Below are 14,334 nucleotides of genomic sequence, written 5' to 3' on the forward strand. Positions count from 1 at the left end.
GGATGTAAGTTACTGTTATGATTTTAATCAAAGTCTTAATTTCCATGTTGTTTCCGCGGTAAAGCATCGGTCTATCATAGTTATGTCTTGATAATGTAGTAATGCACGATCCCTGCCATATAACCTGAAATTAATCCGTGTTGATAGAGTGAGCCAGTTCGTGCACCTATGAGTGAAAATGGATTTGAGTGAAGTGGTGGGCGGGGGTGATCAATCAGTCGGTCATTCAATCAGCCAGTCAATTGATCAGTCAGCCAGTCCTTCGTCAATCGATCAGTCAGTCAGTCTGTTAGTCAGTTAGTCAGTCAATCAGTCAGTCAGTCAGTGTTAGTGCTGTCAGTCAAGAACGCATCTCGCAATTAAGTGCCCCGTTCCTCCAGCGAACCAATCTGATTCCAAATAAGTAAACACGAGAAACAATTTCTTGATTTCCCAAATATTTCAGGGTGATATAGAGTTCAAAGAAAGCGAAAATGCTTCCTTGTCGGTGCATATATCTGCGCAAGAAGAAGAGTTTGAACGCGTTAAAGTGGAATATAATCTTCTTAATGAAGCGTCGATTGTGGACATTCAAGTGGTAAGCTATACCATATTTTGTATGCGAATCACCTCAGACTGCGCTAACTGGCTTGCCTGGTATCAGTTTAGCAACGAAACATACAACCCTTTTGTAAGGGTATGCTCTGGCGTGACTGACTTCTCTGACTTTTCTTGCCGTGAAACATCAAATGAATGTTTGATTCCTTTATATGAAGCATGTTCTGCTATAATTGAATAGGCTGGAGCTCAAATCAGTCATTATTCATGAATCGCGTGATTATTCAATTAAGAGCCACCTGTGAAAATCATAAGCTGGATAAAACGTAACATAACCATTTTAAAATGTGATTTTCAACTTCACTTTTTCAACCCTCATGTGTGCGCATTTCGTTAGATTTCAATACATGGTCACTACTGAATAGCTCGCGCTTGTGTCCGCAGTACATTGTACCCGAAACAACAACTAACTGGCCGTTGATAGGAGGACTCGGCGGGGCTGGTGTCGTTGTGGCAGTCATCATCATTATCGTCATTATATGCGTATGCAGGAAGCGACGAAAAAAGCAACAGCTCGAGTTCGCGGCAAGAGAACAGGAAATAGAGATGAAAGATCGTGGGAAAGCTGTGGCTGGTGAGTTCTTTCTTGAATGCTATAACACAAGTCAATGCGGCTGACGATTTTTTTTTTTTTTTTTTTTTGCACCCTTGATACCTAAGATATCTGCGAAGTTGTGCTTCAGCGACTCGAACATACCACCGTTATGTACAAAGAGAGCAAGTGAGTAACTAAGAATGCTTCGGTGTTAGGTTCTAACAACGGTGAATTAGATAAATCTACTGGTGCGTTCAATCACGAATCCCGTTTTCGGCTTTATATCGGCTAAGCTACTCACAACCCATTCTGTTGTCGATAGTGAGTGGTCTAGATGGGGTGTGGTTGTTAACAACGGCAGCTTCTTTTCGTTTTCGAATTGTCTGGATAGATTTAAGTCTGGTGTATTGTGTATATGTTTTTTTTTCAAGTCATTTCCGTCTCATAGTTACTTTTTGTTTTATATTCTTCTCCATAAAGAAAGAGTTGTAATATTCGAAAAGCCACAGAGTGAGGAGGGAAATGTACCCGATGAAAACGACGCCAAAAGCTCCGCCCGGCCAAGAAATCGAACCACCTTAATTGAAAGTAAGTTCTTAGTTTACTGACCTGGATTGACTTGAAAAGTAATTCTGTGTTTGCATGCTTTAGGCTGAGTGCTTGCCACTGCGGCTTACACTTTCCCTAATTCAGTTCGTGCGCCCAAAGTGTACTCACATGACTGTTAATCATTTCAGCCTTTCGGACAGTTATGTAAGAAACAAAGCGAATACGGTTGGTGTGACGATCGACGTTGGTGGAAGAAAACCCCCAAACTTTGTCTTGTTTCCGGATTAGCCTAAATCACATTGAGTGTAACAAGAAAAGCTAACTTAAAAGACGCTGTCACCTCGACGCATCTTAGTAGTGTAGCTCATTTAATCATTTTTTTGTTTTTTGAACATTTTTGTTCCACAACTCATTTTCTTACCTTCTCGTTATCAAAGAAAAAATTGCCACTTTCGAGAGGCTAAAACTAGAAGACGGAGCCGCCGAAAAAGGAGAAGAAAAAACTGAGAAGGCTGAGAAGACTGTAAAGGAAGTAAAGGAGAACAGAAGTCAAAGTTATCTTCAAGTGACAGGTGATAAAATCTGAAAGTCATGCATGTGATTGAACAAGCCTGAGTTTATTAGACAGGTTGCTAAGCAACATAAATTGTAACGAGGAATAAAACACAAATAGCGGTGATAAACATATTAAACTTACGCATTTTAATAACTTGACGTTTCGTATGCTACGCAACATACATTTTCAAAAGTGGAATAAAGACCGTTACAATTTTTGAAAACTATATATGAAATGTAAATGTATGTTGCGTAGCATACGAAACGTCAAGTTATTAAAATGCGTAAGTTTAATATGTTTATCACCGCTATTTGTGTTTTATTCCTCGTTAAACTACGATGGCCCAAGAACAAAAGCCTTTAACGTAAATTGTCTTCATGGTGTGTCTTTACTGTAGGGAGACGCCTTGAGAAATGAATTTTGCTGTACTCTACCTAGAAATCAGTGATAGTCATCCGTTAATCGTAAAACTGTGAAAAACAACTACACTCTAAATTTGTTCATTTGATCGAATTGAAATTATCTCATCGCAGATTCAACCTCTTTAAACTTGAACTTGGAAGGAAAAAGACGTGATTCTCTTCAGCCCTCCAGAACTCCTCGCGCCCAATCCTCTACCTTCCTGTCTGCGCGAGCAGCTTTCATGGTGCTTACTTTGATTGCTGTTGCCTTGGCGACGAGCAGTGCCCCCTCAGCAAAGATTGTCATCACCGTACCAGCCAGCTTTGTCAAGAATGGTTCAAAGATTTTCTTTAAGAAAGATTTTCATGGAAGGTTGTTACTGTCTGCAGGGTTGAATGTACAACATTTTCAACAATTTGGTAAGACTGAAAACTTAGAATCCTCTTAGTTTGACTAGATCGGTTTATGTCCCAACTCATTTCTCCACGCATGAACTCGAAGCAAAATAAAACTGAACTGACATAAATTCGTTTGTAAAAGTCAAAGAAGTGTTTATTAAGTAAAAGTTGCCAGTCTTCTTTATGACCACAATGTACATGACTTAGGCGCGCCTTTGCTCTAACCGTGTAGATCGCGTTCAGCACTTTTTACTGAGTAATAGAGAGCTTAGGTAAACGCAAAACCAACGCGACCATACACTCGATTTTCACAGTCATTAGAAAACCACACTAACATCTCTTCAATGGCACGAAAGTTTAATTCTGTTTTGTTTTATATATGATTGCTCTGTTTAGCTGTATCTCCAGTTTCACACAAAGTATCGTCCCTTGATCAGTGCTCTAACGCCTGTGAATTCGGATGTGAAGAGCAATCAAAGAAATGCCTGTGCCTGAGAGGCTACGAGATGACAGCGGAAGGCTGTCAGGGTATGTACAAACACTCTCCTGTTTTCCTTCTCGTAAAAATTAAAAAAAAAAGCATCATACACTGATGGAAACCTGTTTAGTCTATCTATGATAACAGGACAATTGTCAATGGGGATAGTGTGTTAGAATGATAAGAGAGTATATTGAAAACTTCCGGTTTTCTTGGTTAAATGTTTTTTTGTTTTCACCCTCTTTCTCCACACCTCATTTTTCTAACACCAAGTCCTCTATAGACCCTCAATGAGGTGTTTGATTATATACTTATCTGTTCTCTTTATCGTTGCTCTTTTCCACTTTCCCTTTCTCTGATCCGATGTCTTGTTTATATGTTAACTATGTAACAGATATTGACGAATGCACAAGCAAGAAACACAACTGTCACGTGCAATCCATGTGTAACAACACAATTGGTGGTTTTATGTGCACGTGCAATGATGGCTATTGGGGAGACGGGATCACATGCAAAGGTACGTTAGTAAAGTGTACAAGAGTCCTGCGTCAATTCCTACTTTACAGTTGTCTGTCAGAACCTGAAGGTCTCGGAAACCCTCCCGTAGCGTTCGAAACTCGTGGGGAATTTTCCGGAATCTTCGAAATGGAAATCTTCAGATGGTTTTCGAGTTAAAGTTTTCGGTCGTCGGGGCTAAAAGCTCATAAGAATCCAGGTGGAGTTCAGGAGTCTACGGAACAGTAACTGATGTACTTTTTTTTAAGAGAATCTACTTGTAATTACGTTATTACAAAAAAAAAATTAACTCAAATCACGTGTTTTTTTTCGTTTGTAGCCTGCAGCACCAAATCATGCCCTGAAAATTTCTACCAGTCGGAATCATGTACAAGAACTCATGACCGAGTTTGCACAGGTAATTACAATTAAATTCTTTAATTTTCAAGTCACCTCCACTATCTAGGACGTTTTGTAGGGGTATTAACCACAAATGACTGCTTATTAGCTAGGTAATAAATCAGTTGGTTATGCTCGTAAAAATTCTAAGTTCAAATGGAACTATTTCTTTCACTTACAGCATGCAGCCCTAAATGCGACAAGGCGACATACCAAGCTTATGGTTGTGGATTAACTTTTGACCGAAAATGTTTCGGTAGGAAACTCTTTTCTTTCATTTTCATTATATGCACCGATTTTTTACTATAAGATCATTCTTTCATATAAAGGTTTATGATTCATGGCAGTGTATATTTTGCAATAACTGTCTAATTTCTCGCGCGCTTGTTGGCTCATTCTTATCATCAATAAGAGTACAGACAGATAACATGTTAATTTATGCAAGCTTTCAAGTTCAACTTTCAGCTGTCAAACTGTCAACTTCTTAACCAATGAGCTTTTATGGACTTTTTCAAGTAGCCATTCAAAAAGCGAGAAAAGTTATTGACAATGCTCGTGTCATTTTGAAGTACGAGTCTGCGGCACGTGGTTCCACAGCCACTTTGACAAAGTTATGACGCAATTTATCATCAGTAAGAGGACAGACGCTTAAAAAACTGACGTCAGTTTGTTGAATTGCTGTTATATTCCGTATTCAAAGAACCTGAGTAACATAACTTGCTGTAAGCTCGTGCAACTTGGCCGACCACGAGATTGTGCATATTTTGGTCAATCATGATAATGCCATTCCAGCCTCATGCTCTTTTGCCACGGCTCACAATTCAGATCTTGCTACTAAGTTCATGTTTTTTGCATCGAATTGGGACTGTTGTTAGACTCATTTGTGGCAACTTATCGACTCGATCCGAGCTTTTCATTTAGTTTAAATGCTCATTTATTACTTGCCTACTTACCGCGGGCCTGGTATTGTGTGTAGGACAAGGTGTGCCCACTTGAGATGTATAAAACCTGTCATATGATACTTCACTAAACTGTTCGTTGGAATAATTTTCATTGCAGATATTTCGAAGCCTTTAACAGTAAGCAAGGCTTTGAGTGGTAAAGACCTTCTTGACGGTAAGAAACCTAAAGTATAAAATTGATAGTGGCTCTATCATAACCCCAGCAGATATGAAAGGAACACTGAAATTGATTGCCGTCTACTGGAATAACTGAATGCAACTCCTTCGGCCGGAGATATTGTCGTTAAGGAGTGTGGTTGGGGGGGGGGGGGGGGGGCACCATAATGAATTGTGCGGGAAGATCCTGTCCACCATTGTCAACCTGGAGGTATATAAGTGGGTAGAGTTTTCAAGAGTTGTCAAGTATAGAAAAACGTCTTTCAATTTCTGACAAATTTGTCAAACCAAAACCAAACATCTCTGCTTGAAGCGTTTAGTGTTCTTTGGGGATGTTGTTCACTAAGTGCGTTAATTTCAAGGAAAAGAGATGCAGTGTTTTCATTGTAGGAATGTGAAAGGGGTATCATTTTATACAGGAGTTATATTATATGATCGGTTTCCTTTTCTGTTAAAATGATATACAAAAAAAACATGTAGGAGTTTAATCGGACCTTGCGTTGAGCCTCTGCATATAAATCCCGTCGGGATTGTCCTCCAAAATCACTACTGCTCGTTGCTGTCGCAGCTCCGGTAGACCCACGCCATGGTTGGGCCAGTTTTCATTTTCAGATAATATTCCAATACAAAAGCTCCCTCTAAACAGTTCTATCCCCCATTTGATGATACATTGTTATTAGAAATTGTACTCTCACTTCAGTCGCTAATTAGGTCTTTTTTTTTTACCTTTCATCAGTGCGAACAGGTTCAAAGGTCATTTTCCAAAAACCAGCACAAGACTTGGTTCTCCTTGAGGACCGCCTTCGGTTAAACAGTACAAGTAAAACATTCTTCCTGAAAGCAGATTTGCCAAACCGTGCGCGTTTGTATCGAAACTCGAGCTTTTATGTAGACGTGGAAATTGAGCAAGTTAACTTGGTTCCAAAATATAGCGATTATGATGCGTGGCGGTCAAACGGCGAAAATCTTGAATTTGCTAGTTTGCCTGGCTTTCCAGAGGTGTTTAGTCAGCACTGTCGGTACCCAGCCCCAAACCACTACACCATTAAACATGACTTAAAACGTGATCGGCAGACGAAAGTGTACCCAGCCAAGTGTTTTCAGCACTCAAGACAACTTTGCCCAACTGGCGTAACACCAGGCGAAATGTACCACTATAGATCTTTGAACGACGCTTGCGACACGGAAGAGACGTCCGTCATCTGCTCTAAGCCTGACCAGACTGACTGCATCCTCAAAGAAGACTCAAGCAAACTTTATTGCACAAACTACACAAATATTGTGACTGACGCATTTGGTATAAAGGAAGGTGCCTTCTTTGATAGCCCGTTACAGTCCTTTCCAACTCCATTTTGCGCAGAGGCGTATCAAATTTGCAGAATATGCAGAGATAATTGTCCCCGTTGTGATCAATCTGATAGCAAGGCATATAGTTCACGTTCCTGCTGTTATAAAGACTGTTTGGACCTCTGCTCTTATTTCTACAGTGAGCCAAACTGTACACAAATACCAAAGAGGTGCGCCAAAGGGGACACCAGCCAATTTACTTTGGTAATGAACAAACCAAGCAACTTGAACCTGCAGTTCAACTGCTATCTTGAATATAAGGTTCCCAAGACATTGTATACACTGAGGTACAAAGTAAAGCACCATAGTGGACGTTTCAGCTCGGACTGGATCTCCAGAACTTTAAAGACTCCGACAGCAGGTGATCATCCATATTCGATGATACAACGAGGAACAAATCGCGTAGACTCTTTAGAAGTATCCCACTCTGCAAATTTCGATATTTCCTCTCTGCTGTATCTTCGAGGCCAGAGATCATCTGAAAAGGGGCCATATAAGTACAGTGTATCAAACCTTGAGGACGCAAACTCAACATTAGGAAATGCCAACTCGAATAACACAATTGAAGTGCAAACAAAGACACCATTTTCAATAACCACCAGATCTTGGAGCGACAGTATTAACTGTCAGAGACTTTCTGATTGGTCAAGCAACATTCGGAAACCCTTTCTTGATCTAAGGCCTGTGAATGTAGAACATCTTGGCGTTCAATCAGGAGGCGAGTTTGCATATCACGTACAAGATTCCCAGCGCACACCTACGATTACTGTAAGCATTTCCGAAGAAGAATCGATCTTGAAGTATGTCTTGACAAATGCGAGCATACGCAATGACGAGACATTTAAAAGCAGTTTGTCACGAACCAGCACTTCTTGGAATATCAAGGTAAATGGATTATTGACGAGCTGTCCTGCTTTCTTCACTCTTGAAGTCATCGATGAAGTTGACAGTGTTCTAGTCCTTGAGCAGGATGTGGTGATTCTTTGCCCCGAAACCAGTTTTGACTTGGATATTCATGTTCCAAGAAAGGGATTGCAAGACAAGGAGAGGTTATTTAGTGTACGTTTATCTAATGCTAAACAGAAACTGCAACTTCAGATGGCTGTCGTCGACAAAGGCGGAGGGAAATTGAAGGAACCAGTGAAGAAAAGCCAAGACGATAGACCTAATCCATGGGTAACTCTGATGCCACTCTTTGTAGTCACAGGCTGTGTGCTACTAGTTTTGTTCGCGTTAATAGTATATGCACAAGTTACCCACAAACCCAATGATGCTCCAAAAGATGGCCCTTTAGGGTGGAAATATGTCAAGAACAAGGAAGTAACAACAAACAAAGATGGAGATAGGAAAAAGAAGGGGACACCCAAAGATCAAAACAGATTCAAACGAAGGCACCTTATCCTAGTCATTTTTTTCGTCGTTGCAAGAGTTGTCTACTGTGTGACCTTTACGTTCTCAATGGCGTTTGCAATTCTGACCCTTCTTCACGCTGATAACATGAAAATTATCCAGGAATACCAAGACTTTGTACAAAGCAAAATTGACGAAAGCAACGCCATGGCTTTAGGAATGGATCAGCATCGTGAAAGTGAAAACAAGCGTGTTCTGGACTCTAGCGAAGACATTCAAAGGTCTTGTGATTACTTCATGGGACAACAGCTACAGTGGATGAGGCTCAACATGACTTGCTTAATCCAGGAAAATCATTTGAAAATGTTTAATAAGCTAAGCAAGAAAATTATCACCAAAGTAACCGAGAAAGTAGAGAAATTAAAGAAAGACATTGACGAGCGAATAAAAGAATTCCGAGCGGCCACTACACGAAACTTGCAGGAAACCGAAGATGGCTTGAAAAACTATGGAAAGAGAGTGTTTGACAATGGGTGGTTTGCTCTACCAAGAGCTGCTTATGAAATAAACGAAGCAGCATCACGGAAAAAGAGAGAGATCTCTGCGAGTGACAGGTATCTACGAAATCATGATCGCCACGAGGACCAGGCAGCAATGAAGCTCACATGGGAAAGCCAAAGTGAGTTTGCTACTAGAAGAAAACGAAGCTTCTCCGACAATTCCTTCATTGGCTTTCTTGACTTTGTTGGCGCTCTCGATAAAGACAAACTTGACGAAGCAAGGAATAACATTGTTTCTAAGCTTCAATATGCAAAAAATGGCTTGGCGGATTTTAGTGAGGTTCTCAGAACCGGAAGGTCGCCTGAACATCCTTTGAGCACGATACTTATGTGTCCATTGAGGTACATGATTAAGTCTGCAAAGGAACAAGTGAAATCTGGGATCCGAAAGTTGCAAGAAGTGTCCATAGAGTGGGAAGCAGCTAACGCCAATTGCTTTGTGGGGAATATCAGTGGTTTCTTTGTTTCCAATAACTCTCAATTAGACTCCGCCGACAACAAAACAGATTCCGAAATCTTTTCTGAGCGCGTTGTCTACGAAGATAATGATGACTTAGATGGAATTTCAAACATTTCTAATACCAACAGGTCTTCCATTATCGAGTCCGCTCACGGTGGATCGTACTATAACATTGAAAAAGGAGATATTACGGAAGAAACGGTCGATGACCAGAAGGAGCAATTACTCGAAAGGGAAGGACAGACTAAAAATCTCAGCAGCGTGTACGATGCCGAAGTGTTCATTGTCACCAAGAAAGCCATTTTGGGCGTATTGGTTGTCATGGATATCCTGCTTTTGATATATCGAGGATCGAAGACTTACCAAATCGCTTTCAAATTAATCCAAGGGTTCGAAGAAACTGTGAATCACGATGAAGACGAGTTTGAAAAGAAACCACCAACTGTAAAGGAAAAAGCTGCTAAACTTGCCCGAAGGATCTTAGATTTTCTTGCCGAGAAGTTCTCGAAATTCATCGCTTTTTGCAAGAGCCTTCACAAGCGGATCATGCGTACAAATCTTCTGCCAATGTGCATTACAATTGCTGCCTCTGCTGCTATTCTCTATCTAGTGATTGCTTTAGTTTACAATGTCATGAACGTGACCGTTATTGAAGAACTGGGAGGCTACGAAATGATCTCGTTTCGCCTTGACACCGACTACCACTTTACCAACCTCGCTATCGATGACCAGGTCGATTTTATCAACAACAATGCAATGCAGCAGTACAAGGAATCGGTCAATGATACCATATCTGAAAACAGGAGAATGATCCAGGACTTCAACAGAGAACAGCAAGAGCGTATGGAACAACTAAACCAACAACTCTGCTCTCTAGAGAAGGACACAAATAAATGCTTCTGGGAAGAGGCGTCGCTCTTGGAATTTAATCTACCCTCTTGTATCATTCCAAAGTTGGAAGGAAGGCACTACGAAGGTTATGACGGTGAAGCGTACCGTCAACGACTCAAGCGTGAATCCAAACGGTTTGTCGATGCAGTCCGCAACATGCTCTTGGAGACAATTTATTTTGTTCTGGCGGTGGTATTGTCGGTGGTAATAATTTCAGTTTTGAGTTACGTTGTGTTTCTCTTCCTTAAGTCAAGAGGAATGGTTCGCGTCAAGCAGATACACGTATACAAGACACTACCTCCAGAAGTTATGGAACAGTTTCATTTGAAATCTCCGGAATTTGATGACGAGCAAGATGGCGGCAGCACGGCTAAGAAAGACAACGGAGCTAAGAAATTGAAAATTCCTAATATTTTCGTCACGGAGTCTAAAGAAAATGTGAACACGTCATAAGAGAATCAAGTTAAACAGACTTCGTACAGGAACAATGCACTGGGTAATTATACAGTAGAGGGAAGTTCGTTTGTCGCTTTTATGATATAAATACTGCCTTTTTTTTAGATTGAACTACTTTGAAAGTTTCATGACAACCCACGGCCTGTAGTTACCTGTTCTAGAAATATGGATCAAAATAAGCCGAAACTTAAGAAAGAAGCAGTTAAGAATGTATTAAATAGAAAGCGATCACAGTCAGATGCTGCTTTTAAATTGCACTAATTTGGCTTAGTATCAAGAGACCCCCACTTTCTTCTAATCAATTTCTGAAGCATATTAATCAATCTTGGCGGAAGAGTAAAACCACTTCGTTAGCCGTTTATTGTAAAAAGACGGGAAAAGAGATAGAGGAGGCAGATGAAAGTGGAGCGGGGTGGGAGAAGGGAAATAAGTAACCTTGATTTCCAACTCACTCCCCTAACTCGAGTCGGGGTTCAGGAACAAGAATGTATCGATAGCAACGAATCGTGGATACTGTAAAAACGTCTCCCGTCGAGGTTTCTACGTGTCCTCGACAGAGAAAGTGTAACTTTTCTAATCGAGGGTACTTAAGCCTACTCTTTTTGTTTAATTATTTCACAGCGTTTGCATAAAATGCAGTACTGAGGAGGTCGAACACTGTAATATTCGAACCAACTATCACAATTTAAGAAAGCCTTCATAAAGCAGTTTAGAATAACAACCTTTCTGGGGTTGGTACTTTGTAATGAAAAAAACGTTTTTGTTTGTAAAATGACCTATTCGTGTACATACTTGTTTTGTATAGATTCTTCTGTATACTTTATATATAGCCAATGAACTTTTTACCATTGCACAACCAAGTGTAAACTGTAGATACCATTAATTAAGCACCTTGTAAGGATCGCCGGAATACAAATTTTGCCCTTTTTTCTCGGATGCAAATGCTCCCTAGACATGGGTTTCCCAAGGTTTGCTAAATAAGAATCTCAAGTTTAGATCCTATGTAACTTAAGATAAATAAACGTAACTGAAATATACCAGTGATATCATGTTTTATTATATAGCTCTGTCTCACAAGGACTGGGAACTACCGAATTCACGAATTTGATTGGCTGAAATCGATATTGAAAGCGATCTAGATTTTCCCATCTAGACCGGCATCTAGATAGGTAATGTTTTGCCGTAAGAAAGTTGCAAACTAAAATGCAAAGTCATTGACTGTTTTCATCTAACAATATTTATTTATGGAAGTGCCAAAAAGCCTGATGAGAAAAAAAAAAAAACGTAAAGAGGACGAACAAACTTTAGCAGAATTAAATTCAGCTCATCGCCGTTCGCAAGCAAAAAATAACAGTTAGTACAAACCAGTTACATTTAAACGAATTAAATTATTCTTGTTTGCGCCATATAATAAACGTCTTATTAACCGAACTTAGTCGGTCTGTAGGGAGAATCTTGCCTTCACTGCGTTCGGTCTGTACTCACGACCTTGGTCAAGATTCTCCCATACAGACCTCCTGCTCGGTTAATAAGAGCTAAGTATGTACCTGCTTTGTTTCTTACCGTACCCAGATTGCCAATTAGCCAATCAGACGCTGCATCTATGCTGTCCTGGATTATCAAGTCACTGAGACCTGATATGAGTCCGATGTATCCTGGCACAATTTGGGTACGGTGAATACCACTTACTTATCGGTTTGGCGCGTTGGGCTGCTTTTGAATCGTCAGCTTTAGAGCTGCTTTTGAGCTGCTCTTTATTTTAAGCGGCTTTTGAACTACTTTTGAGCCGCGTTTTACGCTGCTTTTGAACTCCTTTTGAGCTGTCTTCGAGTTGCGTTAGAACAGCTTTTGAACTGCTTTCAAAGCTGCCTTTAAACTACTTTTTAAGCGGGTTTTGAGCTGCTTTTGAACTGCTTTTGAGTTGTTCTTAGCTGCGTTTGAGCTGCTTTTTAAGCTGCTTTTGAGCTGCGTTTGAGTTGCTTTTAAGCTGCTTTTAAACTGCTTTAGGGCTGTTTTCGAACTGCTTTTGAGCTTCTTTTAGGCTGCTTTTGAACTGCTTTTGAACTGCTTTTGAACGGCTCTGTAGGCTGCTTTTGAACTGCCTTTGAGCTGCTTTTTAAGCTGCTTTTTTGGGCTGCTTTTTAGGCGGCTTTTGAGGTACTTTTGGGGTGCTTTTAAGCAGCTTTTGAGGGAATTTTAAGCGGCTTTTGAGGTCTTTTTCAGCCACTATGAAGGGGCTTTAAGCGGCTATTGAGGTGCCTTTTCTGCCACCCCGAAGAGACTTTTAAGCGGCTTTTGAGGTGCTTTTTCGGCCACTCTGAAGGGGCTTTAAGCAGCTTTTTAGGTGCTTTTTCAGCCACCCTGAAGGGGCTTTAAGCAGCTTTTTAGGTGCTTTTTCGGCCACTCTGAAGGGGCTTTTAAGCGGCATTTGAGGTGCTTTTTCAGCTACTCTGAAGGGGCTTTAAGCAGCTTTTTAGGTGCTTTTTCAGCCACCCTGAAGGGGCTTTACGCGACTTTTTAAGACTTTGAATGGGCTTTTCAGCTACATTTGAGCTGCGTTTGAACTGCTTTTGAGTGGCTTCAAAGCGTCTTTAAAGCGTCGTTGTTTTTACGCTGCTTTTGAGCTGCAAAAATACCCATGGCGAGACCAAACGAGCAAGAGATGCTACCAAAGCGTATTAACATTAAGTGTATTGGTACGCTTCGGCGACGTATCTGGCTCGTTTGGCCTCGCCATGGGTGAGTATTTTGTATCGCCAAAATACAAACGAAACTCACCTGATTGCCACCAAAGCGTACCAGAAAGGGACAGTTAAGTTGCAGGACGATATCTATATTTAAACAACTAATAAATTTTATCAGATCTGTTCCGTGTACCTACCGAAATAAAAACTTGTTCAGGCCTAGGCTAAGTTTAAAATGATGTTTCCCTTAAACAAAATACGGAGAACCTGTTCATTTAACGCCGTTGTTTGCAGAGCACGACATGCGAAATGCACAAAGATTTATAACGCACCTGAACATCTATTGTTTTGCTTATTAAAATTTTTGTTTGGTGACGTTCTCCTTGCCGTTGCCGTCGTGGTTTGCAGCGTTAAACTCGAAATAGCAAGTTAAAAATTAGGCGTAGTTGTTCAGGTGCTTCACGTACTCTAGACAACACAGAACTTAATCATTTCACGTTGTTGTTTTGCAGAAGACGGCAAAGAAATGTACCAAGAATTATAACGCACGTGTACAGCTATTGTACTGCTCATTAAAACGTTTGTTTAGCAAGCGATAGCATACGGCTTACCATATCTCTGTGAATGTAAACATACAGTACACTGAATGAAAAACTAGATTTACTCATAAGTCCTATAAGTGCTAAAAGTGCATACTCCTGATGCCGTAAAGTTTCCAAAAGTATCGAATTCATTTCTTTCTTTTTTTTCATTAGCCAATCAATCAGTCAATCAATCAATCAATCAATCAATCAATCGATCAATCAGTCAATCAATCAATCAATCAATCAATCAATCAATCAATCAATCAATCAATCAATCAATCGCTTTACTAACGTGGTCAGTACGGGAAAAGACCCAACACGTTGAGCAAAACATCTTGTGAACCCTATCTACTACCAGACATCGTCGAAAAGAAATGGGTGTGTTCCACTTAGGCATCGCCGGTACCCTTCAGAAACCCTATGACAAATATCAAGGTTAAGGGATGAAAGGGGGTAGGAGTATTGATAACGGGGA

At 40.4% G+C, this 14,334-nt stretch overlaps 1 protein-coding gene and 1 long non-coding RNA gene across 2 annotated transcripts; both read left to right on the top strand.

Moving 5' to 3' along the window:
• The first annotated feature begins 779 nt into the window (after positions 1–779).
• Positions 780–2,869, top strand: LOC145499895 (uncharacterized). The gene is made up of 3 exons (XR_014051003.1): positions 780–1,171; positions 1,613–1,720; positions 2,119–2,869. It is a non-coding gene; the product is annotated as an uncharacterized LOC145499895 (long non-coding RNA).
• A 2,779-nt stretch (positions 2,870–5,648) lies between these two features.
• Positions 5,649–11,188, top strand: LOC145499885 (uncharacterized). Its single transcript, XM_081479410.1, has one exon. It carries the CDS (start codon positions 6,674–6,676, stop codon positions 10,586–10,588), a length of 3,915 nt encoding a protein of 1,304 aa, XP_081335536.1. The 5' UTR covers positions 5,649–6,673; the 3' UTR covers positions 10,589–11,188.
• The last annotated feature ends 3,146 nt before the right edge of the window (positions 11,189–14,334 follow it).

This window comes from Orbicella franksi, chromosome 1 (assembly GCF_964199315.1).
Source record: "Orbicella franksi chromosome 1, jaOrbFran1.1, whole genome shotgun sequence".
NCBI classification, from domain to species: domain Eukaryota; kingdom Metazoa; phylum Cnidaria; class Anthozoa; order Scleractinia; family Merulinidae; genus Orbicella; species Orbicella franksi.

Bases quoted from the DNA above. Each gene is read 5' to 3' on its own strand.
- LOC145499885 (XM_081479410.1), top strand. From the start codon at position 6,674: ATGTACCACTATAGATCTTTGAACGACGCTTGCGACACGGAAGAGACG.